The sequence below is a fragment of the Cyprinus carpio genome, chromosome A8 (assembly GCF_018340385.1).
Source record: "Cyprinus carpio isolate SPL01 chromosome A8, ASM1834038v1, whole genome shotgun sequence".
In the NCBI taxonomy this organism is placed as follows: Eukaryota; Metazoa; Chordata; class Actinopteri; order Cypriniformes; family Cyprinidae; genus Cyprinus; species Cyprinus carpio.
The window spans coordinates 22767412-22794849 of NC_056579.1; the positions used below are offsets into that span (position 1 = coordinate 22767412).

Consider the following 27438-nt stretch of genomic DNA (forward strand, 5'->3'; position numbering starts at 1 on the left):
TTATAAATCAACCTGTGTAGTACGACACAACACATCCATTTTGTTCAGAGGCAAAAGTGAGCAGAAATATGCAATTTGGTACAGTTGCTGATATGGCCAAAAATGCTGAAATTCTGATGGCTTATTTATAACAGTTTAACAGACTACTTACATAAAATACATATAAATATCAGTTGTCACTCTGTCTTCAAATAATATGTCTAAGCAAATTATATTTAAACTTTTAGTTTTATGATCAAAGCTCTGTAGTTTTTATTGTGTGGGCAAAACTTATAATGCAATGCAATGATGAGAAGTGAACAAATAAACGTTCCTTAGCCTGATTTTACATGTTTGATATTCATATTTGAACAAGAGTAAGCTGTAACAGTAAAGTGGACTCTTGCTTCAGTCCAGTAAAAGTTCATCTTGAAGTCCTACTAACAATATGAATATTATTCTTACACTGTCAAAGCTAAATATAGGATCATTCCTATTCACGCATTTTAAAAGAGCACCCAGGATATTATTCTAACTTTTCCTTTAGAGTGAAATTATGTTTGGAACAACAAGAGAAACAGTAAATTATGTATTTATTTTTTAGTTTTGCAATAATTATTTATTTGATTTGTACATTTAATGGTCTCAAGAATTGGGTAAAAAGAACATGCAGATCATATTAATCAACACAGAGAAGAACTGTTTTTGGAACATACCTATTATTACATTAAACTGAAGGATGAAAAGACAAAGACCTATTCAGGCTTGAGTTTCAATCCATTCAAGTAATGAACAAAGATTGAGTTAACTTAGTTCATGAAATTTGTTAAACTGAAACAATCATAGTAAGGTTCATTTGATATTTTGTGTGCTACTCTACGGTAATTTTCAACCATAACCCAGCTCATACAGATCTGGGTATTATATATATATATATATTTTTTAAGAAACAGTATAACACTATACAGACACATTTCATAGATCAGACACACTTTTTAGCAGGTCTCTATGGGAATTTCTAACACAATGTCAAAATTGTTTTTTACAGAAATCCATCAAATTTGCTTCCAACCAAGAACGTGTATGACACAGCAAAGCCCTTTAATGAGCTCTAACGTCTCTAAAGGTTTTCCCTCCGTTGCTTCATGGCTGCCTGTTCTAGAGGGAGGAAAAGAGAGGCCCAGGAGTGGCGATGATGTCACTGTATGGGGCGCTCTGGTGCAGGTTGAGGATTTGTTGTTTCCTCAACACCAGCAGGCAGAAAAATATGGCTGCCACATATGAACGATTGCTGCTCTCACATAAAGCATGCAGACTGTACACGGCCTCTGGAGAAGAGTCTTGTCTCTGAAGAGAAAAGAGAAGTTAGAGCAAGTTAACTCGCTTTATTAGGCATTATTCATTATTTTTATGTGTGGGTGCACCCCAACACACTCAAGTTGCATAAAGTCGACTGGGACTGACTGGAACTAGCACTTTCAGACCGATCCTGCTATGTTTGTGTATAATATACATCAGATAGTAAGTAGGCGGTCTAAGTGTCCCTTTTAAGACACATACTGTTCAAACGACCATCTTGGACAATATAAGATTATATTTCATATAAATCACAGAACCACTGATCTAGATATATATCAGGATTACAGTGCTTTAACACAGCTTGGTGTTGTCACTGTGAGCAGAGTGTCGAATGAACGAGACTTTATGCCCTTAGGCCTACTTCTCTCATTTATTTTTCCACTGTCTTAATTCTTCACTCATAATTCCTCATCTACAGCTGCTACACATGCCAGGCCAGATCAGCATTAACACTCTCTGTGTATTTGGTGCTTGATTATTTCTTACTTTGAGTGCCTGGAGGAGGTCGTGTGCCCGACTGGTCATTCTTTTATCCTCCAGATCCTGGCTATTCAGAGCAGACTGCAGACAAAGGAAGGAGGTCAAATGTTACACACACACACACCAGTCTCTTCTGGCTGCATTTACTTGATCAAAAATACAGTAAAAACAGTAATACTGTGAAATTTTATTACAATTAAACACTTAAACAGTTTTTTATTTGAAAAATGTAATTTAGTTCTGATGTAAAGCTGAATTTTCAGCATCATTACTCCAATCTTCAGTGTAATTTTTTTTTACATTTTGTAAGTCTTCACTGTCATTTTTTGATAAATTTCATGTGCCCTGCTGAATAAAATAATTGATTTCTTAAAAAAACAAAAAAAAAAAAAAAAAAACTTACTGACCCCAAATGTTTGAACATTAGTGTATATGAACATATTAGACTTCATGTGAGGATTTCAATGATAATTACTTATTAATTTAAGTAGTAGTTCAGATTAAGAAGTTTGCAGGCCCTTCTCTGTTTCAACAATTTGACTGACATTCAAGCACACGCTCTATGAAATACTTGAAAGCTGCAATGAGTAACATAAATTTTTGAAAGCTGTATTTGGTATATTTGTAAGTTGCAGTGAGTTTCATTATGAGTGTTTGAAAGGTTGTGTAAGACCTGTTTTAAAGGCTGTGGAAGTTGACTATTAGGTTTTGAAAGAATGTTCATGAAGTGTTTTAAATTATTTGGAAAGAGAAAATTAAGTTTTGGACTAATTGTTTATCAGTTTTTTATAGAATTGGTTGTTAGTGCAACTTATTAATTTAGCAATAATGTGAATTAAGTGTCGAAACATTTTAAATGGAAAAAATTGTTTGTTTATTAAATGTTATTGAATTGTAATATGAAGTTTAAATATTATTGTTTTTTGTTTGATATGTGTTATTATGGTGTGATGATGTATAGAATGTAAGATTGGAGCAATACAGTTTTGTGACCATGTTTTTTTGAATGTTATTTTTCAACTTGAGTTCAACAAATATGACAAATTGGATGGATTGCTACCTTAATTTCAAAAGTGTTGACAAGTGATGCCATTGCACAGTGCAAAAATGTCAGTGTTGTTGAGTGTTGTAGTTGAACTTGAGTCCCTTTTTACAAAGACTGTGATGCAACGTTCCAATGGTCATCAGCATGTATGGAATGTTTTTTATATTTTAATTTTTTTACAATTATGTACACTATACACTTACTTTGTATTATATTACCTTTGCTTCAAATTACAAAAACTAGTTAATGCTAATTCAAGGGTGTTTCTAATACAAACGACTATGGCAGCGATGGTAAATTTGACATTATTCTCTCTTCTGACTGCCATCATCTCTCTCCATTTGCTTTTTCCCTTTTTGAAAGTTGCAAACACTATTGTAGAGTTTTTCTTTTAACTTTTGAGCAAATGGGAATGCAAAAAATATATTTGTTATAGTCTCACATTCACTGCTATAGAATTTTACCCAACTTTGTTGACTTCCACTGCTGAGAAATCTGGAAATGTGAAAAGGGTCCATTACGGATTAGTTGTGGCAGGTCTTATTTATTTGTGGTCCTGATGTTTCGTGTGTGGTTGAGTGTTCAGCACTACCTGTGTCTGTGTCACTGGGGTTTCCCTCATCCCTCCAGAAGGATGAACAAACATGGAGGTATCAGAGAGAGGCTCTGGATACGACACATCCAACCTACTCTCCTCCTGTGACAGAGAAAGGGTGAGATGGGGGTGGAATTATTAGTTATTACATTCTGATGAATGATTATGAACTTGGACCAGTGAATCAATCACAGTAAAACCCGGAACATGCATAAAGTCAGTAAACAGGGTCAATTGACTTCTTGTTGACTTGAAAGTGCGTATGTAGTTCTTACACTGGTGGTGTTCCACAGCGGTGGAGGTTCTGGACGAGTGACGGATGCTTCTACAGTGGTGTCTTCACCTGCTGGTTGATCTGGACCAACAGACTCTTGCAGCAAACTCCAGTCATCCAGCACCGGCTGAGCAGTGCTCTCCCAGACTGCTACATGCTCACACACACCAGTCAGGACAATATTTTTATTTTTGAATTTTTAAGAGATTTCACCTTCATGCTGTTCTAAACATGTATAATACACACACACACACACACACACACACGCATACATACATACATATATATATAGATTAATTTGAATTTATTGGTTTTGCCATGATGGTTTTTATATAATGAGCTAGACATTTCGAGCTTTCTATAGATATATTTCTCATGTCTATGAGGCAAGTAGCCCATATGATGAGTTTCATTTTTGTGATGTGTTCCACAGTTAACGGCGACAGAGACGGCAGAAAGTGCATCCTGTTTGTTTTCTATATTTTAAAAAAGCACAACATTTTGTTGATAAAATGAGTTTACACAAATAAAAGTAGACTTTACAGTTTTGAATGATGCATTACTCTTATCTGTATGAGCAAAAATGACGGCGTTTTTTAAATGGTTTCTGTTATCAGGGGAAAAAAAATTCAAGTCATTGTGCCGGTGCCCTTCTTTATGTTGTAAGTGTTTAAAAAATTTAGTGTCATGTTTCCAGAGTTTCTTGAATTTTTTTGGGTTTTACAGGGGATTTTATTTTTCTCTTTAACCCCAAGCTGCATCTCAAATGACGCACTATACACTATGCACTAATACACTATGTACTTATGCACTATGTACTCAACCATGTATAGAATGAATTATATAAGGTTATTTCGTTATTCATAATCGGAGTCTGAAAGCCCCTCCCCCTTCAGTACATAATTAAAGCTGCGACAATTGAGTGCATGAAGTTTCAAACATCAGGTTTTTTCAGGTATTTAAAGTGCACTTTTTCTTTTTGGAATATTCAGTGTGAACGCACTACTCACACTATTTGTACTACAAAATGTCATAGATAGAATAGTGAACAAGTATGAGATTTGGGAAGCACCTCTAGTCTCAGCTGACCACTTGAGATCAGATCACTGAAAATGCATCTTAATACCAGGTGGAAATTGGCAGATTTTCATCAACTCTGCTTTTGTCTGATGCGATGTGGTTTGTTACCCTCTCTAGGTTGCTCTCTCATTTCCTCAGGGTCAGTCTGCTGTCTCGCTCCTCCCTCCAAGCCTGGTCTCCTACGTGATGTGCCACAAGGGAACAGCTAGAGGAATAGAGGAAGAGGAATATTTCCCATGATGCACTGCTTAATGCTATACTCACCATGAAAGCTGTGCACTTCAGTTGAGCTCAGCTACTATTTCAGCTGCAGGTGTGGGCGATACATACCTGCTTTAAGTTAGGGTGAAAGAGTGGCAGACAAAAACTGGAGAACAGCTGCTTCACTCCTCCACTTTCCCTCCACTCCATGAGCTGCCGAGTGGGCGGGGCTATCTCCAATGGGGTTAAAAGATCAGAGCAGTCACCCAATTGATTCCTGATGTCATCGTTTGTTAGTTCCTTTGACCGGTCGATCACTAGCTTCCGCTTCCTCGAACTTCTTTTCCTTGCCGAAGACGCTGAGCACATGTTTGAACTTTCCATTAGTCTGATGCAGGGTCTAAAATAAACACTCACCAACCGCCATATTTAAGCAAAAATCAGTGTTGGTGAGTATATGAAACAGCTTATATTCGCCAGTTGGCCATTAACTGTTTTTTATTAATTCTTACAATACCTGAAAACATGATATGGTTTGGTGCGATTATCAAATTGAAAAGACTGCATGTTTTCAGTGTTTTGGGGCGGTTTCTAGTAAATGCTGCTCCACAAGAACTCCATCTCTGCAAGTGCTGCGAATTTGAGTCACTTATAATGTTTGGCCCATGTTGCATCTCCAAATGCACAGTTTATAATGAGAATGGTCTGTTGTTAATAAAAAAGATGTTTCTATGTGGTTTTCTGCCAAAATAAATATTTATGGTTTAACGTTTGAAAGCACAGAAAAAACAAACATGAATATTAGTATTGTAATTTAATGTTTGCTATATATATTATATATATATATATATATAATATATATATATATATATATATATATATAAATATATATCACAGTTATTATTATGAACTACTTTACAGTTCAGTAGTATCATAGTGATATATTTATAAGTTCTATGTGGTTTTTTTATTAAATAATTATTTTTGTTTTTATTTTTGATAGTAATTAAAATTTGAAGTTGGATGTTTTTATTGTAATTTGTTCTGCCAGTTTTTTTTTTTTTTATTAAATAATTCTAATAATAAATATGCCCCCCCAAAAAAAAAAAAAGTTTAGTGCAAGTAAATTTTCTCAAGTCACCAGCCATTGGCAGGCGTAGCAAAACGTTAGTTTTAGGCCCTGGTCTGATGTCTTAGCAGATCTGGAATACTAGCATAATGCTTACTGAGCAGTATATACTATATAATGCCAAAATTAACTCACTACATTGAATGTTTAATTCAGTGTATCCACTTGTCATCTCAAAATATATATAAAAAGCAAATTCTGTATTTGTGATCCAGTATTATGCAAAAATATCTTAATATATGTCAGTGGAATAAAAACTGTGGTTGACATTTGACATTGTGGGATACAGTATTCCACGCTCTGACTGCATATTATGCCTTTTGGCAAACATAGTAGGCCATTATGCTAAACACAAAAAACACAGTGTGTACATACTGCAGCAGCTGATTCATTACCATGATCTGGCCTGCAAACCCTATGTGGATATTTTTATTCCTGATTGCCAATAGCACCCTCAAGTGGCTTCATGAGAGTAGTTAAAACCCCAAAATTAAAAGGATAGTTCAACCAAAAAATGACATTTCTGTAATAATTTACTCACCTTAGTGCTGTTCCAAATGTATGACTTTCTTTCTTCTGTAGAACATAAAATAAGATATTTTGAAGAATGTTGATAATCAAATATTTGGTTACCTTTGACTTCCATTGTAATATCCTCTTTTGTGTTACACAGAAGAAAGTAGGACTCATACAGGTTTGGAACGACATGAAGGTGAGGAAATGATGACAGGATTTTCATTTTTTGGTGAACCGTCCCTTTAACAGTTCAACAGTGACCAATGTACAACAATTTGAGGCAAATGTCCAAAACTACTGCTCATTATGTTCTCCAGAGCTGTTAAAACTCACGTGTGCCAGCAACAGGTGCAAGAGCAAAGCCTTCATCTGCATTTACCAAGAAAGTGGTCTCAGTCAGGGCTGGACTGGTCCTACCCTTCAAACAGGAATGTTCTGGTTTGAGAAAATGACACAGTGGTAAATGTTAACGTTGCAAGCAAAGGCCAATTCCTACTAAATTACAGATAAAGAATTTATAATATTAAGATTGTTACTGTACACCCATATAATCAATTAGATATTAACCATTTATCATTTCATAATCTTACTTCATGTAAAGTGTTTTATTGTAATAAGTGTTTTATTGTATTTTTAATTCTATGTTTATTTTTCCTACCTTGTAAAAATGTATTCAAAAACTTGATTCATATTCAGAATTCCTAAAAGAATTTATTGTTTTATCTTCCTTTTTAATTGTGTGTAAACATGCATGTGTATAATTTAATATTACCAAAACCAACTGTTAATAAGAATGAAATATAAAGATGAATAAATCATGAACAACAACATGGCTGCTTGATCATCTATTTCAAAGGTTAAAATAAAAATAACATAATGCAATTGTATAGAAAAAGTGTACCATCATTTCCTGCTGCGGTGACAGCAGTAGGAGGAGGTGTAGCTGGTAATTCATTAGGGGTGTCCTCATAGAAATCAGGCACCACAGCATCATCTGTAGTATTCGCTATAAAATCTTGACAGACCACAAATAAACAGAAGGAAACAAATATTGGACTCAGAGAAGTGGGAGGGTGATACAGTTCCATTATTTTAGTGGTTTAAAAAAGACAAAAAAATATATAATTTAGATACAATGATTTTGTACAAAATGCACAAAAAGCAAGGGGATTCATATTCACTTATGTTACAGTGTACTATCATATCCCACTTCAATGTTCACACTGAGCCATGGAGGAAGTGTTCGATAAACATATTTAAAAGTTGTCAATTTTTACAATTCCCTTTTGTGGCAGAGAAATTATACCCTTTCTCTTACATAAATTGGCATATGGACATTTTAATGTATCCCACTTCTTATTTAAACATTTCATTATTTGCTATTATTGCACTAACCTCTATAACAATAGTGTTAAAGGGAGATGCTGTTCTGTTTCATCCGTGCCACAAGGATGCGCTGTTTTATTTCAAATCAAAGCTAAATACACGTAGAAACAGCGCATCCTTGTGGCGCGGCTGATACAGAAGAGCATACGCAGCATACAATGATATGGAGAGACACAGAGGAGACTGTTGACAAACAAATTGTTGAAAAAAGTCGTTATTTTTGTTTTCTTCGCTTACAAAAAGTGTTCCCGTCGCTTCATATAACCCAGATTGGACGTCTGATGGCAGATGGAGTATTCTGACAATGACTTTCATACCTTTTCTGGACCTTGACACTGTTATTTATTTGGTAGTCTATGGGACAGTCTCAAGCCTCCCGGTTTTCATCCAAAATATCTTAAATTGTGTTCCAAAGATGAATGAAGCTTTTACGGGTTTGGAACGACATGGAGGTAAGTGATTAATGACAAAATTTTCATTTTTGGGTGGAGTATCCCTTTAACTCTTGACTATTACTTCAAATGGATAGTTCACCCAAAAATGAAAATTGGGCCATCATTTAACTCCCTTTAATACTCTGTAATCAGCACGACTTATAAAAGTATCTTAAAACAATAACTAAACAGTTATTTGACATTTGGTTAACACTTATGAATATTTTAATCTTCATTTATAATTAATTTTATTGAGCAACATAATTATAATCAAGTTTTTTTTTTTTAATAACATGCTGCATTAGAAAAAAAACATATTGTCAGTTCTTGATTTCATTTTGACTTTAAACATACACATAAATATTACTAATTTCATTAGAGAGTGTGTGTGTGTGTGTGTGTGTCGCAAACTCATAAGTGTATATACACTGTACCGATGAGGTCGACAGCCATTTCTTCATCACCAAAGCAGTCACCATGGACACTGAAACTCTGATCAAACAATCCTTGATATGACTGGATTTCCTCACCTTTGAATAGTAAATACAAACATCTACAGATTTGCATAGCTTATGTGAAAACTTGGTTAGTTGTTCATTCAGAGGTGTTACCAATTCTCTCCATGGTGAGAAAGTGGTTCTCAAAGGTCTCTTTGAGAGTAATATCTTCAGTGCGGCACTGGTTCAAAGAGAAGTGATCGACCACATCAATGGTGCTGGGTGAGACATAAACATGCCAAATAAGTCATAAAAACATGATATCATGATACAAAACATGAAGCGCTGTTAAAGAACATGATACTTGAGATCAGGCAGTTTGGAATCAAAGTCAGTGAAGTCCTCCGGTAGAGTGATAGTTTTTAACGTGGCCTCCATCGCACCCTCAGGCAGATCTGTCTGTCCTGTGATCAAAAATGAAGTGAAATGAACAGTGTTCACTTGTTCTGTTGTCACCGACGGATTTAAAATCAGAGATGGCACATATGAGACCGCATTCACCTGGACGGAAAGCCACATTAATTTTGACCAATGCATCACTGCAATCTGTGAGAAGGTATCTGGTCTTCCTCGAGTATATCCGCACAACTCCTAAAAGAAGGTGACCTGAAGTTCGCAGACCGATTTTAATCTGGTAATGAATCACACACACACACACACACACACACACACACAGAGGAGAAGAATGTTTATAATTTATCTATGGATTATTTTTATTTGAGTCTTTGAGTTAATTTGGTTACATTTACATTCAAGAATGTTGATTAATGTGTACATTATCCTTTTTTTTGGAACTAAATAAATACATTTAGACAAAAGAAAACGATTTAAATCTTTTTAATTTAGCTTTACACTTTATTCTACTTCTAAAAGTGAGCACTACCCCTTAATTAACCTGGTTTAGTGTCAATACATGGATTAGTTTTTTGTTTATTACCTGGGGCGATAAGATCTCTTTGATTGTGGTCTATAGGTTTAATTAAAATGGTTGTGCTTTGGTTATTTTCTTCTCCCAGTGGGCTGCGAGCCATATCTTGGCTAGTGTGCTTCGTTTGGAGGTGAAGATTTGGGCATAAAACATCGTGACGTGTGGCGTGTCTGAGAAAACACAAGCCGTCATGGCAGACTGTGAAGCTCGACTGTAACTTAATGAACTTATTAGCATTTATTAACACCGCCGTACATTTAAATATAGTCATTCATTCGCAAGGTAACATAAGAAATGTTTTTTTGTTAATATATGTTGCACTTGAGTTCTGGCTGTCACTCAAATTTTCTTATAAGTTAGCGTTTGTTTTTTTTTTGGTTTTTGTTTTTATAAGTTGACAGTTAGATACTGAATAGGAAAGGTAAACGTTTGAATGCTGCTCCAAAATGTTGTGTATATGTGGACAAGAGATGTTTTGTGTTTTGGGAGCGCACTTGACGCCCAGGAATGTTGTCTAGGTAGGGAGCTCACTAGTTTTTGAGACGCAATCTTGTCAATTAAAAACGTCGGCGTTTTTTCGCGTTCAGCAATTTCACAATTTCAGTATCCTGGAGATTAGCTTTATTTGTCTATGAATAAATTGTTATGAAAGTCTAGACAGCTCTTATTTTTCTAATGTAAGCCATACCTGTTGCCTCTCCGCGTTCATCAACACTGACTCGATTTCCCGCCCACTTCACGTGCGCTTCTCTGGTGGCCATAACAAAATATATTTTTTTTAACGTGTCAAATTATTATAGTTATTATAGATTGCTTCATTAATTTTCGCATCTTACCTATGTATGTGATTTGAATATTAAATGTAATTAATGAAAGCAGTCTTAAGATGTCCCGCGCACATCCCGCTATTTATTAACCCTTTAAGACCTGCATTTTTAACACTGAACATTTTTTTTCATGTACTTGATATTTGGTCTTCTACAATATATAAATGAGTCTAAAAACAAGCTTTGTGCCAACTCATTTCTAATTTTTTTTTTTTCATGATCCCAGGACTGAAGCAACATAAATACTCATATCCCATATCAATGTTAATGCATCAACCACATTATCATTGATTCAATGTTTAAATTTAACATAAATTTTTCGTTATTTCAATGATGAAAAATAGATCAAGATTGTCATACAAATCAAAATTTCTTCAAATTAAAATCACTTATTTAACTTTGAATCAATATAGAAACATTATCAAATCAGTCTTGATTTTTACTCATTTCAATCAGAGAACATGCAGGACTGCTATTAATTTGGTTTTGAATTATATATATAAGTCACTCAAAGTAAAGGTCTGTCAGTTTACATGCAAATATATTTATTTTTGCATCCACACTATTTTAACATTAACTATTTAATATATAGGCCCTGATTCACAGACAGGGCTTAGCATTTAATAAATGATTAGACCTAAGTTAAATTAGGATATTAAAAATGAATTAACAGGGCTTGACAGTTTAAGCATTTCTTTGCAGATGTGTGCAAACCATAAAATATAAGTAGATCCTCACAAGTCTTAAAAATGTTAAATTCAGCTTTTTTCCCTTAAAGTTTAAGGTCATTAGTCTTAAATATCTTTAAATCTTAAAGGCTTTTATTAATTTAAGAGGCCTTTGCAGAATTTGCAATATGGCTGTTTTAAGAACTAATATCAGATGAAGGTAATGTTGCAATGTTAATATATTTAGATTATAAATACAGGTCCTTCTCAAAAAATTAGCATATTGTGAAAAAGTTCATTATTTTCCATAATGTAATGATAAAAATTTAACTTTCATATATTTTAGATTCATTGCACACCAACTGAAATATTTCAGGTCTTTTATTGTTTTAATGCTGATGATTTTGGCATACAGCTCATGAAAACCCAAAATTCCTATCTCAAAAAATTAGCATATTTCATCCGACCAATAAAAGAAAAGTGTTTTTTAATACAAAAAAAAAAGTCAACCTTCAAATAATTATGTTCAGTTAAGCACTCAAATACTTGGTCGGGAATCCTTTTGCAGAAATGACTGCTTCAATGCGGCGTGGCATGGAGGCAATCAGCCTGTGGCACTGCTGAGGTGTTATGGAGGCCCAGGATGCTTCGATAGCGGCCTTAAGCTCATCCAGAGTGTTGGGTCTTGCGTCTCTCAACTTTCTCTTCACAATATCCCACAGATTCTCTATGGGGTTCAGGTCAGGAGAGTTGGCAGGCCAATTGAGCACAGTAATACCATGGTCAGTAAACCATTTTACAGTGGTTTTGGCACTGTGAGCAGGTGCCAGGTCGTGCTAAAAAACGAAATCTTCATCTCCATAAAGCTTTTCAGCAGATGGAAGCATGAAGTGCTCCAAGATCTCCTGGTGGCTGGTTGCATTGACCCTGCCCTTGATAAAACACAGTGGACCAACACCAGCAGCTGACATGGCACCCCAGACCATCACTGACTGTGGGTACTTGACACTGGACTTCAGGCATTTTGGCATTTCCTTCTCCCCAGTCTTCCTCCAGACTCTGGCACCTTGATTTCCGAATGACATGCAAAATTTGCTTTCATCCGAAAAAAAGTACTTTGGACCACTGAGCAACAGTCCAGTGCTGCTTCTCTGTAGCCCAGGTCAGGCACTTCTGCCGCTGTTTCTGGTTCAAAAGCACACGCCTGTGCACGGTGGCTCTGGATGTTTCTACTCCAGACTCAGTCCACTGCTTCCGCAGGTCCCCCAAGGTCTGGAATCGGTCCTTCTCCACAATCTTCCTCAGGGTCCGGTCACCTCTTCTCGTTGTGCAGCGTTTTTTGCCACACTTTTTCCTTCCCACAGACTTCCCACTGAGGTGCCTTGATACAGCACTCTGGGAACAGCCTATTCGTTCAGAAATTTCTTTCTGTGTCTTACCCTCTCGCTTGAGGGTGTCAATGATGGCCTTCTGGGTTAACCTCTTACCCATGATTGCGGTTTTGAGTAATGAACCAGGCTGGGAGTTTTTAAAAGCCTCAGGAATCTTTTGCAGGTGTTTAGAGTTAATTAGTTGATTCAGATGATTAGGTTAATAGCTCGTTTAGAGAACCTTTTCATGATATGCTAATTTTTTGAGATAGGAATTTTGGGTTTTCATGAGCTGTATGCCAAAATCATCAGTATTAAAACAATAAAAGACCTGAAATATTTCAGTTGGTGTGGAATGAATTTAAAATATATGAAAGTTTAATTTTTATCATTACATTATGGAAAATAATGAACTTTTTCACAATATGCTAATTTTTTGAGAAGGACCTGTATATGAACACAGATTTTTTTTGTATATATATATAATATATATATGGACCTGTATATATATATATATATATATATATAGATATATACTGCCTTTTTGAAGAGGGATATAATATATAAGCCTGACTTATATAGGCTGTGTGGTTGAATTTATGTACATTGTGATATGTGACTCTATTCTACATGGTTCACTCTAACCTAAACAAAAAAATGCATTTTAGTTTAATTGATCTGAAATGTCCCACATATATAGGATGTGTATTATAAATATATATAAATGTGTACTGTTAAAATATCTGTATTAAAATTGATCTATAAAGCATGAGGATGTCATTATGACTGAATGTGTCATCAAGCTAAAGTGACTTTCTGGCTCATCTGTGAGCACTCAACTCACTCAATACCAAGGGTGTAGGTTGCTTTTGACTTTGGTGGGGACATAACAGCAGAACTCTGTCGTGTTCTGTCAAACACTGTACTTCAAACTCATTTATTAATGCTCATTTCCTGAAAAGGTATTATATGGGCAATGATGTAGCTCTTTTTTGATACTTTATTAATTGGCATTCATAAGAAAAAATGCAAAAAATGAAGCAAAAAGTAACATCATAATAAACATCTCCCACTACTTTCCCATTCACCCCGAAACACACAGCTAACAGTTCACAAATACTCTTCAAACAATCTTCAAGACAACAAATAGATATGTTACAGATATGTTATATAGGTGTAACAATAATAAGAATAAATGAGAAAATAAATAGATAAATAAGTGAACAAATTAATGAGTAAATGAAGAGGGGAATAAACCACCTTATAGCTGCCTCAAACTGTCCACATCTCCAGGCTTGTAACAGATGTGCAAAGCTATGCAATAAAAATGTAACAGATAATCAGGAAAAGAGATAATAAAATCATTTTGCAAAAGAATATAAAGAAAAAATAATGTGAAGTCTGTAGGTTCACATCTGTTCAGAATATTTAGGTAACCCCTCCCTCAGAAAAAAAAGTAATTAAAATACACAAGGAAAGGTGACAACAAAACGATACTTTTTGAACCTCGGACAGTTATAATGTTCTCATCATAAGCTCAGTGAAGACATGTTTGTGGAAGAGCGCATTTTATTCTACATTCACATAACACATGTATTGCCCAAATTTTTAACTTCTTTTTCTGTCTACCAAGAACCCATTCAACAGTGTTTGCTTGCCCTTTAGTGTCTTTAATTAATATGACACTAAACCTTACAACACTCTTTGTATGTGTTCATTGTCTGATGAAGAGCTTTTAGGTTCGAAACGTCACCTGTGGTGAAAACATGATTAAATATGTTTCTTCTTTTGATGTTGTGGTGTGCCATTTGTTTGTTTTTTTGTTGTTGTGGTGTGCTGTGTTTGGTTTTTGATTAAATATGTTTCTGGCTTCCTTATAATGTCACCGGTCAAATTGGAATATCATTTTAGTGACTAAAAAATGCGTTACGTTCAATAGACGAGTTCGTTCAGAATTTTCTTACTCGATTTCCTTCTCAGACTGTGGTGAAGCCCAGCGTCCAACATGGGGCTGCTTTAAAAGTGAACGCTGCGATTTTCCCGCCCACGGAAACAGTTGAAAGGGTCTGTCGAAAGAGTTGACGATTTTACTATAAGGAATCACTGAAGCATTCCCATCGCACAACTACTAACTTTGATATGTGCTGAGTCTAAGTCACACCTACTAATGGTTTGGGTGTCAATTCATTGAATAGATGTTTGAAAGTATGCAATGGGAGCTGTTAAGCAGCCTTTTGTGGTTGGAATATTACGGGTGATGTAAGAATTTTAGGGCAGAATTTACTTTTATAAATAGACAATTTTATGATGTGAAAATGAATTCCATTAACAGACCAGTATGACTGGATACTGTCACTGATCTGGAGTTTTGTTGTAATATATGATTTTTTGTTTTAGACAGTGTTTGGTTAAATAATGGTGTGGGATTTTAATATTTTAGATGTTTTTTGTTTAATTTTTTTGTAAAATAAAAGTGAAGGATTTAAACTCGTGGAAAGGGTGATTTTGGTATGTCAAATAACTGAAGAGTCAGATAGTACAAAATGAGACTTTGACAGAGAGGTTATCGATTTGGCCTCGATAGTACATCCAAATGAGACTTGATCTTAAAGGGGTGTAATTTTTCGGTGCAGATCTCTTCCCATATAAGAAAACAGGAGACACAGGAAACCCATGAACCAACTTATAACCATGACTATGGTCAAGGTTATAGTGTTCTCCATTTCACAGATGAGCATAATTTGGTCTTTAAAAGTCCATGAGTCAGCAATGGCTTTGACAGGATTGACAGTCATCCATATCACACAAGAAATTAAATGAATGAAAGAAACAAATGCAATGAAGAGCCACTGGCCATTGTGTTTTACCCAAAGGCTGTACACCTTAGGAAACTGAGAAGCCATTTTAAAAACAGAAATAATTTGAAAGGAATGGACAGTCAAACAGGAAATACAGACAGTGAAGAAATATTCAAATATGGCATTTCTCAGGAGGCAAAATACAAATGTGGGTTTTCCAAAGAAAAAGAACACACTTATGCTAGACAAAATCAAACTGGTCAGCATGAGGAAACACATGCTGCCACCAGCAGACTTCACCACTGGTGTGTCGTAATTGTAGGCAAAAAGGCAAAATATGGCAATAAGGACAATAATAAGGCATGCAGCAGAAACCATGACAATGATGGAGAGGATTTCTGTGAACTGAGGATAGACAACAGAACGTGTCTTACATGCTGTGCTGCCCTCATCAGACCATTCACCCTCTGCACAAGGAAAACAGGTATAAGGGTCTCCTGAAAAAATAAATAAAAATAAAATTAGTTTAGTTTATTAGTATTTTGCAATAATTGTAACTTGATGTGGGAAATATTTTGTCTTCAAATATCACACTTCACATAGCACCATAACTCCAGTAAAGTATTGTAGAATGTACTGAGGGAGCTTAAAGAGATCCACATTGAAAATGAAAAATCTGTCATCAGTCAATCACCCTCATGTCATTCCAAGCCTGCGTGACTTTCTTACTTCTGAGGAACATAAAAGATCATATTTAGAAAAATGTTGGTATTTGGTAACCAAACAGTTTCCACTGACATTGTATGGGTAAAAATACAATTGAAAATTCAATAGGAACGGAAATTATTTGGTTCCTAACATTCTTCAAAATATCTTCTGTGTTCAGAAAGAACAAGAAATGCATACATGTTTGGAATCACATGAGGGTAAGTAAATGATGAGAGAATTTCCATTTTTGGGTGGACTACCTCTTTAAATTCCAAATTGTCATTGTCTGCTGCCTAAGGTACTTACGAGATAAATCCACATAGCTGTTAGGTGGGCATTTTTTACATGTAAAACAGCAACTACGAAAACCTTCAGGTTGCCTTGAATATCCCGCCTTACATTCAACAGAGCAATTTGAGAAAGGAACCTTTAAGGAACGGAAAATGTTATTAAAGTAATCATTCATTTCAATCGATTTTACACATTTCTCCAACCTAAGATCAGTGAACACAATACAAATGAAATAATTGCCTTATATACACACAAATTTCTTAGCTCTTGCTTTCAAAACAGTTAAAGTTGTGGGGTGTAAATTTTATCCAAAAGTTTTGTGTTTGTATCCAAAATATTTATTAAAGTTTTGTGTTAAAATTAATGTAAGTGGCTAGTGAACTGGAAGAAAAACAGAGATCTCACTATCTCAACAAATTAGAATATGGTGACATGCCAATCAGCTAATCAACTCAAAACACCTGCAAAGGTTTCCTGAGTCTTCAAAATGGTCTCTCAGTTTAGTTCACTAGGCTACACAATCATGGGGAAGACTGCTGATCTGACCAGAAGACAATCATTGAAGCCCTTCACAAGGAGGGTAAGCCACAAACATTCATTGCCAAAGAAGCTGGCTGTTCACAGAGTGCTGTATCCAAGCATGTTAACAGAAAGTTGATTGGAAGGAAAAAGTGTGGAAGAAAAAGATGCACGACCAACCGAGAGAACTGCAGCCTTATGAGGATTGTCAAGCAAAATCGATTAAAGAATTTAAGTGAACTTCACAAGGAATGGACTGAGGCTGGGGTCAAGGCATCAAGAGCCACCACACACAGACGTGTCAAGGAATTTGGTAACAAGTTTGGCTAATTAAGCCACTCCTGAACCACAGACAACGTCAGAGGCGTCTTACCTAGGCTAAGGAGAAGAAGAACTGGACTGTTGCCCAGTGGTCCAAAGTCCTTTTTTTCAGATGAGAGCAAGTTTTGTATTTCATTTGGAAACCAAGGTCCTAGAGTCTGGAGGAAGGGTGGAGACACTCATAGTCCAAGTTGCTTGAGTCCAGTGTTAAGTTTGTACAATCTGTGATGATTTGGGGTGCAATGTCATCTGCTGGTGTTGGTCCATTGTGTTTTTTTGAAAACTAAAGTCACTGCACCCTTTTACCAAGACATTTTGGAGCACTTCATGCTTCCTTCTGCTGACCAGATTTTGAAGATGCTGATTTCATTTTCCAGCAGGATTTGGGACCTGCCCACACTGCCAAAAGCAGAAAAAGTTGGTTAAATGACCATGGTGTTGGTGTCCCTGACTGGCCAGCAAACTCACCAGACCTGGACCCCAGAGAGACTCTATGGAGTATTGTTAAGAGGAAAATGAGAAACAAGAGCACAAAAAAATGCAGATGAGCTGAAGGCCACTGTCAAAGAAACCTGGGTTTCCATACCACCTCAGCAGTGCCACAAACTGATCACCTCCATGCCACGCCGAATTTAGGCAGTAATTAAAGCAAAAGGAGCTCCTACCAAGTATTGAGTACATGTACAGTAAATGAACATACTTTCCAGAAGGCCAACAATTCACTAAAAATATTTTTTTAATAGTCTTATGAAGTATTCTAATTTGTTGAGATAGTGAATTGGTGGGTTTTTGATAAATTTGAGCCAAAATCATCACAATTAAAAGAACCAAAGACTTAAACTACTTCAGTCTGTGTGCATTGAATTTATTTAATACATGAATTTCACAATTTGAGTTAAATTACTGAAATAAATGAACTTTTCCACGACATTCTAATTTATTGAGATGCACCTGTGAGCACTGAGAGTGTCCTTCTTTGACTCAGCGCCAGCCAAAGCGCAGTCTATCAAAGGGTTAAAATCGATTATAATATAACATTTTACTTAACTAGTTTTATAATAAAGCTTCTGTTTCATAAACTTTGATAACAGCTTAAAATTATTTACTTTTTGTCTTTGCTATTATATTCCAATATCATTATACCCAATTAGCTAGTTATAAATTAAGAGTTGTTCTTTTAGATGAATAGATGGCTTGCTGCAGTGTTTAATAAGTTATGTCATTAAAATAACATTCTGTAAATGTGTTGTCTGCTGGTTTATTTAGCTACTTTTCAGTGCACCACCACATTAAGTGTGCCACTTAGCACTGTAAGACTTTGACCGTTAAAGTGCAAATTAACAACTGACCACTCTTGTGGGTTTGCTACTGTTACAATCAAAAATCGTGGAAGGGTAAAAACACACCAAGCAGACACTGATGTAAGCAACACAGCTACAACAAATAAAATTGATAACAGGTGTGTTAGATTTATAGTGTGCAAATAATCAAGCACTGGCAATAATCAGTCGTATTGGCAGCACCGAGGGGGCCTCATATTAAATTCTGTTTAGGGCCCAAAAAAAAGGCTTGGGCCGGCCCTGCTGCCTACCCTAGCTTTAACAGCCAACTAAAATAAAGTCATATAGCCATTATTCAAATGGAATCAAATTGATTTCTTCTGCATGGATTAGTATATTTATAACTAAGTAAATACTATTAGAGTGCAAACCCGAGGGCTTCTCACAGTGCAGCCTTTCTGAGCTGTTTTGACCAAAGCGACCCAGCTACATTATAGTATATTTTATTGGTTAAACCAACTTCCGAAAAAAAATATTAACATCTACACCCTGCTATCCGATTACCAGGCCAAGCTCTTGATTGGAATAGGACAACATCCAGAGAAAGGGTCCTTTCACCCTTGCTCTGGAAGGAGATTGTCACAATCAATGACCTTGTTCTCAATTATGCCTGTCAATCTGTCCATGTTTCAGAGCCTTCCACACAGTGAGGAGCTCCAAATAATTTATATGTGCTGAGTGAAGAGTGCTCTTCTGTTCTCCTTTGGTGGCTCCCCATCCTGTTTGGCATTGGCATCATGTGCAGTGGCATCATGTTCTGGCATGTTGTGACAATACTACAGCTGTAGCATATATCAACTGCCAAGGAGGGATGTGCTCCTCCAAGCTTCATGCTTTAGCTCACAAGCTTTTGGTATGGAACTTTTTTATTCTTTGGTTACCCATGTCCCGGGCATTCTGAACAGGGATGCTTGTCTTCTCTGGTTTTTGATTTCCCTGCCCTTTGCATATTGGTTGATATATTTGCCAGGCTTAGAGAACAGAGTCTGACTTCTGTATGCCCAGCCTCTCTCATTACACACAGACCTCCTGTTCCAAGCAAATGGGGAAGTCTACCACCCTCTTAAATTAAACACATTCAAGCTCCTGCCATATGTTATTTCCATTTTTCAGAATATTAGGGCAACTTCTACATGGTCTCCATATGATTGTAAGGGCTTCCAGATGACTGTGACTTAAGAAGAGTGATCCATGGCCTTGTGTTACTGGGACAGGATCTGATCAACTCTAGCTGGGTCACCTGAGTGAGGGTGTATGATGTTGAAAGACCTGAAACACCCGATGATCTCAGAAATATAACTGAAGATGTGTTTTATTTTTGTGTTTTGTTTTATGTTTGGTTGATTTATTTTTGCTGGGTCAGTGAATGACAGTAATTGATATGGTTGAATATTTATTGATAATGGATTAGTTGGTGACAACAGGAGAGACAGTTGATAGACAGCAATTGGAGCAGGAAGGAGTAGCAGCCGAAGCGGCATCTTCCAAGAAAAGTAACCTCATAAAGCTACAGATTCACCCATAGAGTCATAAACCTGAAAGGGGGGAAGTTGTTGAAAGAGATAGGATGTGAGCAATTACAATATGATGGACCCAGTGATGATGACCTCAACTTCAAGGAACATTTGCAGCAAGGTCTGCAAGAATCAACACAGCCTTAAAATCTATTAGACCAAGATGAAATGCATGGTGTAGGAGAGCACAACACAATGCACAGAAGTTAATTCTAGTGAGACGCAGGAGGACCCTGGCCCAGAGACACCCCAGAGTGCCCAGAAGCTCCAAGCATAAAACTCTTCTGCTCCAGGCAGAGTATTTCAGCAGCATAGGATCAAGTGGTCTGCAACAAGCCAGCATAGAGTATGATACCAGTTTGTTGAGGATACAGCAAGAATCATCACCGCCAAAGCAAACCATAGTGACCACCATCACTGTCAGTTTTGTGACAGAGAGGTTTGGCATTGAAGATTGCAAGACCAGCAGACCAAAGCACACCATGAACCGAAGAGCAGACAAGATCCACCAACTGCAGCAAGAGTTTTGAGCTTTGGCAAGGCAGCAACTGAGGATGAGAAACTACCACTCATCAAGCTCCGTCACAGAATTAGGAAAAAACTCATGACCCTGCAGAACAGAGTGGCACAGAAGGTGGCGGAAAGAGACAGTAAGGAATTGAGCTGCATTCATAGCCAATCCCTTCGGGTTCACAAAACAACTTTTTGGGCAGATGCAAAGTGGACGTCTGACTTGTTCCAAGGAGGAAGTAGATCACTAGGATGAGTTTCAAGTCTGCCAAGTCCAGGTCCATGGTGAGGCAAAGGGTGTACAAGTGGTGACCAGTTGCATTTCCAGGTGGCTGGGTTTGTAATCCCATCCATTACCAAGAAGCCTGTCAGGAGCCTTGACAAGGTCTTTGAGTGCAGCCTCAGGGTTGGAATGGCCATTCATCAACCATCAGGGAGCTTGAATCTGGGCTCACCACATTCGAGAATTCTGGCCTACTAGGCCGATTTAAGGCCTGGATATACATACATGGCATCTTACTTCGAGTCCTATGGCCTCTGCTGATGTATTAGGTCAACAGTGGAGACCATGGAGAAGAAGGTCAGCAGTTACATCCGCAGGTGGTTGGGATTGCCACGCAGCTTGACCAGCGCAGCACTCTATGGAGAGAAAAATGCATTCCAGGTCCCATTCAGCAGCCTCAATGAGGAATTCAAAGTCTTTCACACCAGAGACGCACTTCTCTATCTGGACTCTAAGGACTCAAGGGTGGCATCAGCAGGCATCATGGTGTGGACAGGCAGGAAGCGGAGAGCACAGGAGACTGCTGAGTCCCAGGTGAGATGCAGGGACGCACACTTTGGTGGGTATGGTAACTACGGGCTGGGCAGGGTTAGGAGCCAACCCACAACCCAGCCACGACCCCGCAAGTACTTGAATCAAGCAATCTATAATGTCCTTCCTAGCCCAGTAAATCTATATATCTGGTCTCATTTTGTGTATGAATACTTTGTGACATCTGACCATCAACGGTGCGACTGTGGAGAGAGTGAGTAGCAAGATTGACTCATTTTGTGTATGCACACAGAGGACCTCTCCTGGACCGACAACACTGCAGCACTGGCCAAGAAATCACAGCAGCGTCTCTACTTCCTCCGCAAACTGAGGAGAGCCAGAGCCCCACCCCCCATCATGTACACCTTCTACAGAGGCACCATCGAGAGCATTCTGACCAGCTGCATCACTGTGTGGTATGGCGCCTGCAACGCGTCCTGCCGGAAGACTCTGCAACGCATAGTGAGAGCAGCTGAGAAGATCATTGGTGTCTCTCTCCCCTCCCTCCAGGAGATTTATGGAACCCGTCTCACTCGAAAAGCCCTCTGCATTGCAGGTGATCCCACTCACCCGTCACACAGCTTCTTCAGTCTGCTGCCATCAGGGAGGAGACTGCGAAGTCTCCAGGCCAGGACCAGCAGACTGAAGGACAGCTTCATCCATCAGGCTGTCAGGAAGCTGAACTCGCTCCCGAACCTGCCCCCTTGTCCCTCTTCTGCCTCAGGCACCACTGAACTAGGCACCACCCCCCTCCCCAGATCCCACATCTCCAGGTCCTTCCACCCCCACCCCCCCCTCCCTCTAACATACGATGTCATGCACCAGTCACTTTGTGCAGCAGTGGTCTGCTCACTACCTCATTCACCATGGAACTGACGTCATTCTACCTCCTCATCAGTCAGTTTAATAAAATAACTGCTCTTGAGCCCTTTGTCACTTTGTCACTTTTAATCAGACTGAATAAGCTATTTTTTTTATGCACTAAAAATCTTTTTATCTGCACTGTTTGTAAAAAAAAAAAAAAAAATCGCAATTAGATTATTTTCCAAAATCGTTCAGCCCTAAAAATAACAACAGGTGACTGTTGTCTTTACCTAATAGCAGTAAAGCTCTTGTGATTGATGGACAGACATTAGTTCTGAACACACCTCCTTGATTACATAAAACCATGATGCATGTTAAGGTGCGTGTGTTAAGGGGGAGGTTGTGATTTTGTGATTTTATTGTTTTGATTTAATGTCATTTCATTTGGGTAGTTTTAATTTTTATTTTTGGGTTTTAGTTTTGAGCTTTAAATTTGCAGTGTATTTTGATTGCAGAGTAACCTCTCATATGTGTAAATATCAAGAACATTTTAATTCTTCATTTCATGAAGAATTAATCTAAGAATTAATTTAATCTCCTCAACAGCAAACCTCATTTCTCATTCATCATGACGATAAATTGAATTGTTTTGCTAAAGAAGAAGTCTGTTAGTTAACTTTAATTTGGCAAAATGTGTAAAACTGATTGAGAAAACTGTAATCTATAAAGCTAAATATTTAGATAACAAAAACACTTACAGAACCATTTTTATGCCAGGGAAGGAGAGCGTTATCAATGGTAAAAGTAATTTCTGGATGTTTATCATATGTGCCCACCATCTCAAACTGTGGAGGATTAACTTCTGTGTGCCAAAGCACAACTGCAAAACTGATAGCTGGATCAAAATGATCATCATATTTCACCTGACGGCCATTGAGTATAAAATCCAACTTCTTTATTTCTCCCAGAAGCTGTTGTGAGGTGTGTAAAGAAATAAAAAAAGACAAATAATGTATAATTATATAACTATATTATCAATATTATATGACATTAATGTTATATTACATTAATAAAATTAATATTACTTTTGTTTTACTAATTTATTAAATGATTGCATAATAATTAAATAATATAAACAATAATATAATGTATAATAATACAAATTAAACTTGTCATGGATTCACATTAGTTCACTTACCATGTATGGCTTTGCCATTGTATTTTTCTGGCATTCATTGATGTCACACTGCAGAACTTTATGTAATGCATGAGCTATTGTATATATGGCAGCATAGATGGCAAAGGAAAGTGAGGGATTCTCATTTATAATCTCCTCTGCAGTCAGCAATGAGCAGTAATGACAAACTTGATTACATGTCTTGCTCTCGACGTCACCCTCAGAAACATTATGGCCATTATTAGATGTTCCTCTGGCTTTATAGACAAATTCATTAAATCCAGGCAATGACAACAGTCTCTCTGTAATGCCAATGATTGTGCCAATTTTCTCAATTCCTGGCTCTCTTGGAATCTGTTGATTCATAGCCCATGCATTACTTGCAATCCATACTTTGTCTTGGATGTTGTTCGCAATGGCTGCTTTGATAAATTTGCTTGCATATTGTGGCAAAGCAAAAACTACAATGACATTGATGTTGAGCATATCAATCTTTTTAAGTGTTAGACTGTAGTTTGCATTTAGACGTAGACCCTCTTGATAGGCCAAACAAATACCAGTATTGTTTATATATTCATTAAACAGCTTTAGTCCATCTGAACTGTAATCATCTTGGCTACCAATAAAAGCAACCCAGTTCCATCCAAACCACCGTATGATGTGAATAATCATCTCTATCAGGTCTTTGTTGCTAGGGATTGTTCTTACAAAGGAAGGATACTGAAGTTTATTGCTTAATGCATAGGTAGAAGCTCCATAATTCACCTTTGAAAGAAAAAAACAGAAAAAAAAACACTCATATATGAAGTAATGTGGTAGTCCTAGGTGGTAGGAAGCAAGTGTGTAAGTATTTTATTATGTATACTGTATAAAAATAAACATAATTTACCATTGGTATAAGGCCCATTGTGATCAGTGGTGCAATAGTCATAGTTCTTGTGCTTCCATATGGTCCTGTTAAAGCTATCACTTTAGGCTGATAGTTGTTGAGTTTTTCTTTAGGTTTTATTGAGCCATTCTTTGACATGAAATGTAAGGCTGAATTGAAATTCTTTGTATTAGAACAATAGTCAAAAATTTCATAGCCCAGAGAAACATTGGGCAGAAGAGTGGTGGAGTTATTAATCTCCTCAACAGCAAACCTCATTACTTGCAACATGTGAAAGCCAGATTTTGAGGAAATGTGCTTGAAAACAGAAGTGAGGAAGTTAATAGCATGTAACTGAATATTCAGTTTAGCAAGGAGGTTGAGGAAATGCTGCCTTGGTTTAAAATACTGTGCATTCATAACCCAAGACTGGTAAAAGATCCTTGCTTACCTGAAACATTCGGTGGTCTCTACGGGAAACAGGGTTGCTTCCTGTTCAATTTCATGTAAAGGGAAAAGGCCACCCAATAAGTAATCGCCCTCCAAGCTGAAGTCTGATGCTGACAAAGACATTTTGAAAAAGAAACAATTGATAAAGCCCATAAGCAAAATGTAAATGCTACTGAGAAGCATGGTTTAAGAAGTCATGAAACAGACTATGTGCACAGTTTCAAATCATTTGAGAAATGTCAGGCTCATATTCAAGACTTCATTTTCTTAAAACACATTTCAATTTGCTTAAACCACTATATTCACCGATTCAAAAGTTCATTTCCATATCTAACTCATAAAGCATGTCAATCATTTTTAAATGCATTACACCACAAATGTGTTCTCATATATAAATTGTTCAAATGTTTGTATTTATAAATCAGACTCTTGTGAAACAAACTGTAACCTTCTGAACTATCAGCAGGGTTTTTACAGTTGGATTAGAATTACAAAGTTTTTTAAAATGTTTAGAAATGATTAAACAAACTGTGATGACTCTCACTGTTGTTTATATATAGTACATAAAAATGTTATTCATTTATTCATCAAATTTATTTGTTGAGGTGAATACTGTGATGTTTTCATAATTTTTTGTGTGTATTTAAAATGGTTAATGCTCTCCCTGGAGGCTGAAAACCAATAGAAAATTCATAGATTTCATATGGACTAAGGGAAAAACAGCAACATGCCGCTGTCATATACTTTACATCTTTAAATTTGCATAACCCAGTTCCTGCATTAATTTAAATGTTTTACATATCTCACATTAATCTAGATTTGTCACCCCACAAGTGCCACATTAACACCTATGCCACATCCTAGCAGACTTTTGATTTATTTTTATTTAAAATAAAAAAAAACAATAATAATAATAATAATAATAATATATTATAGCTATATACACAACTGGGATTGATACAATAATAAAAAAAAAAAAAGGCAGCTCGGCCCTTCCACTCTGCTGTCTTGCCTTTCGGTAACCTTGGAGGAAGAAAAAGTTGGGTGGGGCAATTGAGCTTGAGTGATTTCACTCTGCTGTCACAGCCACACAGGTCCCACATCCCAAAAAAGAAATACACTCAAGTTCTGCTATTTTTGATGCACTTATTACATTTTAATTGTACTATAAGTACATATTAAATGTGTTATTTTGAAACAATGGTAGATGTTCTTTAAGATATGCTTAAGATCAATTTTCAACTAATTACATTATATTTAGTTAAAATGGAACCACTTCAAGTACTTTTAGTGTAATTTAATGTTACTTGTTTACATTTCACATAAAACACAAATTTATACTTATTTTTTTATTTATTTACTTTAATCACATGCTTCAAGAACATTTTCAATAGCATAGCAGCTCATCAGAAATGCATTACTAGTACTCTGTAAAATAATTACAGTAAATTAAAATAAAGATCAGAAAAATGCTAACAGAACTTCTTAAAGTGCCCCAATTATGCCATTTTTAAGGTTCTCAATATTGTTTTGGGAGTCTCCTAAAATAGGTTTACATGCATGCAAGGTAAAAAAAAAAACTTGTTTACTCAAAATATGCATTTAAAATCACCTCATTTTCCAACAATTCTCACACGATTCGTTCAAAGCCGTTCTAAGATTCAGTCTTTCTTAACTCCTCCTTTCCGTGAGCCTACTCTGCTCTGATTGGTCAGATGGCCCAGTGTGTTGTGACTGGTCTACCACGTACAGACTGATTGGCGTATGACAACAAGTACCGCAATAGTGATTGGAGTGCAGACGACTACAGCTTATGAATCGCTCTTGTGGTACCATCTTTCAAAAGCAAGCGTTTTGTGAATCCCGCGTTGAAGTCCCTGAGATTAGAAAAGCAGTCGTCAGTAAAATAATGGGTGAAATGAAAAAGAATGGGGTTTTGGTTTTTTGTTACTGTGGTAAAGTGTATTTTAATTTATTTTTTCTTTGCAGAATAATATTTAAGAATTGGAAATGAAACAAATTTACTTTCACAGTGTAGGACACATCATCTTCTCATCATGATGTTAACCACACAAACCAGCTACAGAGTTTGAGGGTGGGTCAAGTTGTTTGCAGCCAGCCAACGTAAAACATAGGCGGGCATTGTGCAAATATGTTACCCTGCAGCGTGTACCCGTCACAGAATTTTTGAATATCATATTTATTAATAATCACAATAAGCATGTTTTGTTACTTTAAATATAACACAAATCATAGCCTTTAAATTCTGTAAATTTTATCATGAAATACAAACAATAAATGTGTTTTCCGCTCTTTAATGTGACGTGAGATCACAGTAGTCAGTTCAAGCAGCACATTAATCAATCATCTATTTTCAAGTAGTTCCAGCACGAGATAAACATGAATGAATATCAGAAGACATGTTGAAAAAAATCAGAACAACTTAAACGAACGTCTCATATAGGTGTAATCGGCTGATCAATCAGTGTTTTGAAAATAGTCAATAATACAGCCAGTGAATTGTCGTAAGATAACATTTACCTCACAAACACCAAC

At 36.6% G+C, this 27438-nt stretch overlaps 2 protein-coding genes across 2 annotated transcripts; both read right to left on the reverse strand.

Annotated features, from left to right (window-relative positions):
* Positions 1-587: 587 nt before the first annotated feature.
* On the reverse strand, positions 588-9960 carry LOC109073699 (double-strand-break repair protein rad21-like protein 1). The gene is made up of 13 exons (XM_019089781.2): positions 9913-9960; positions 9477-9606; positions 9280-9379; positions 9090-9193; positions 8913-9008; positions 7560-7673; positions 6992-7093; positions 5143-5372; positions 4921-5017; positions 3734-3882; positions 3456-3560; positions 1825-1899; positions 588-1326 (listed from the first exon to the last, which is right to left on the reverse strand). The coding sequence occupies exons 3-13, from the start codon at positions 9351-9353 to the stop codon at positions 1138-1140; spliced, it is 1335 nt and encodes a 444-aa protein (XP_018945326.2). The 5' UTR covers positions 9354-9379; positions 9477-9606; positions 9913-9960; the 3' UTR covers positions 588-1137.
* Positions 9961-15297: 5337 nt separating this feature from the next.
* On the reverse strand, positions 15298-25065 carry LOC109073828 (taste receptor type 1 member 1-like). The gene is given in 7 exon segments (XM_042761445.1): positions 15298-15396; positions 15399-16063; positions 16581-16701; positions 23146-23358; positions 23586-24329; positions 24454-24749; positions 24882-25065. Coding segments are annotated over 7 exon segments (2322 nt in total).
* Positions 25066-27438: the final 2373 nt, after the last annotated feature.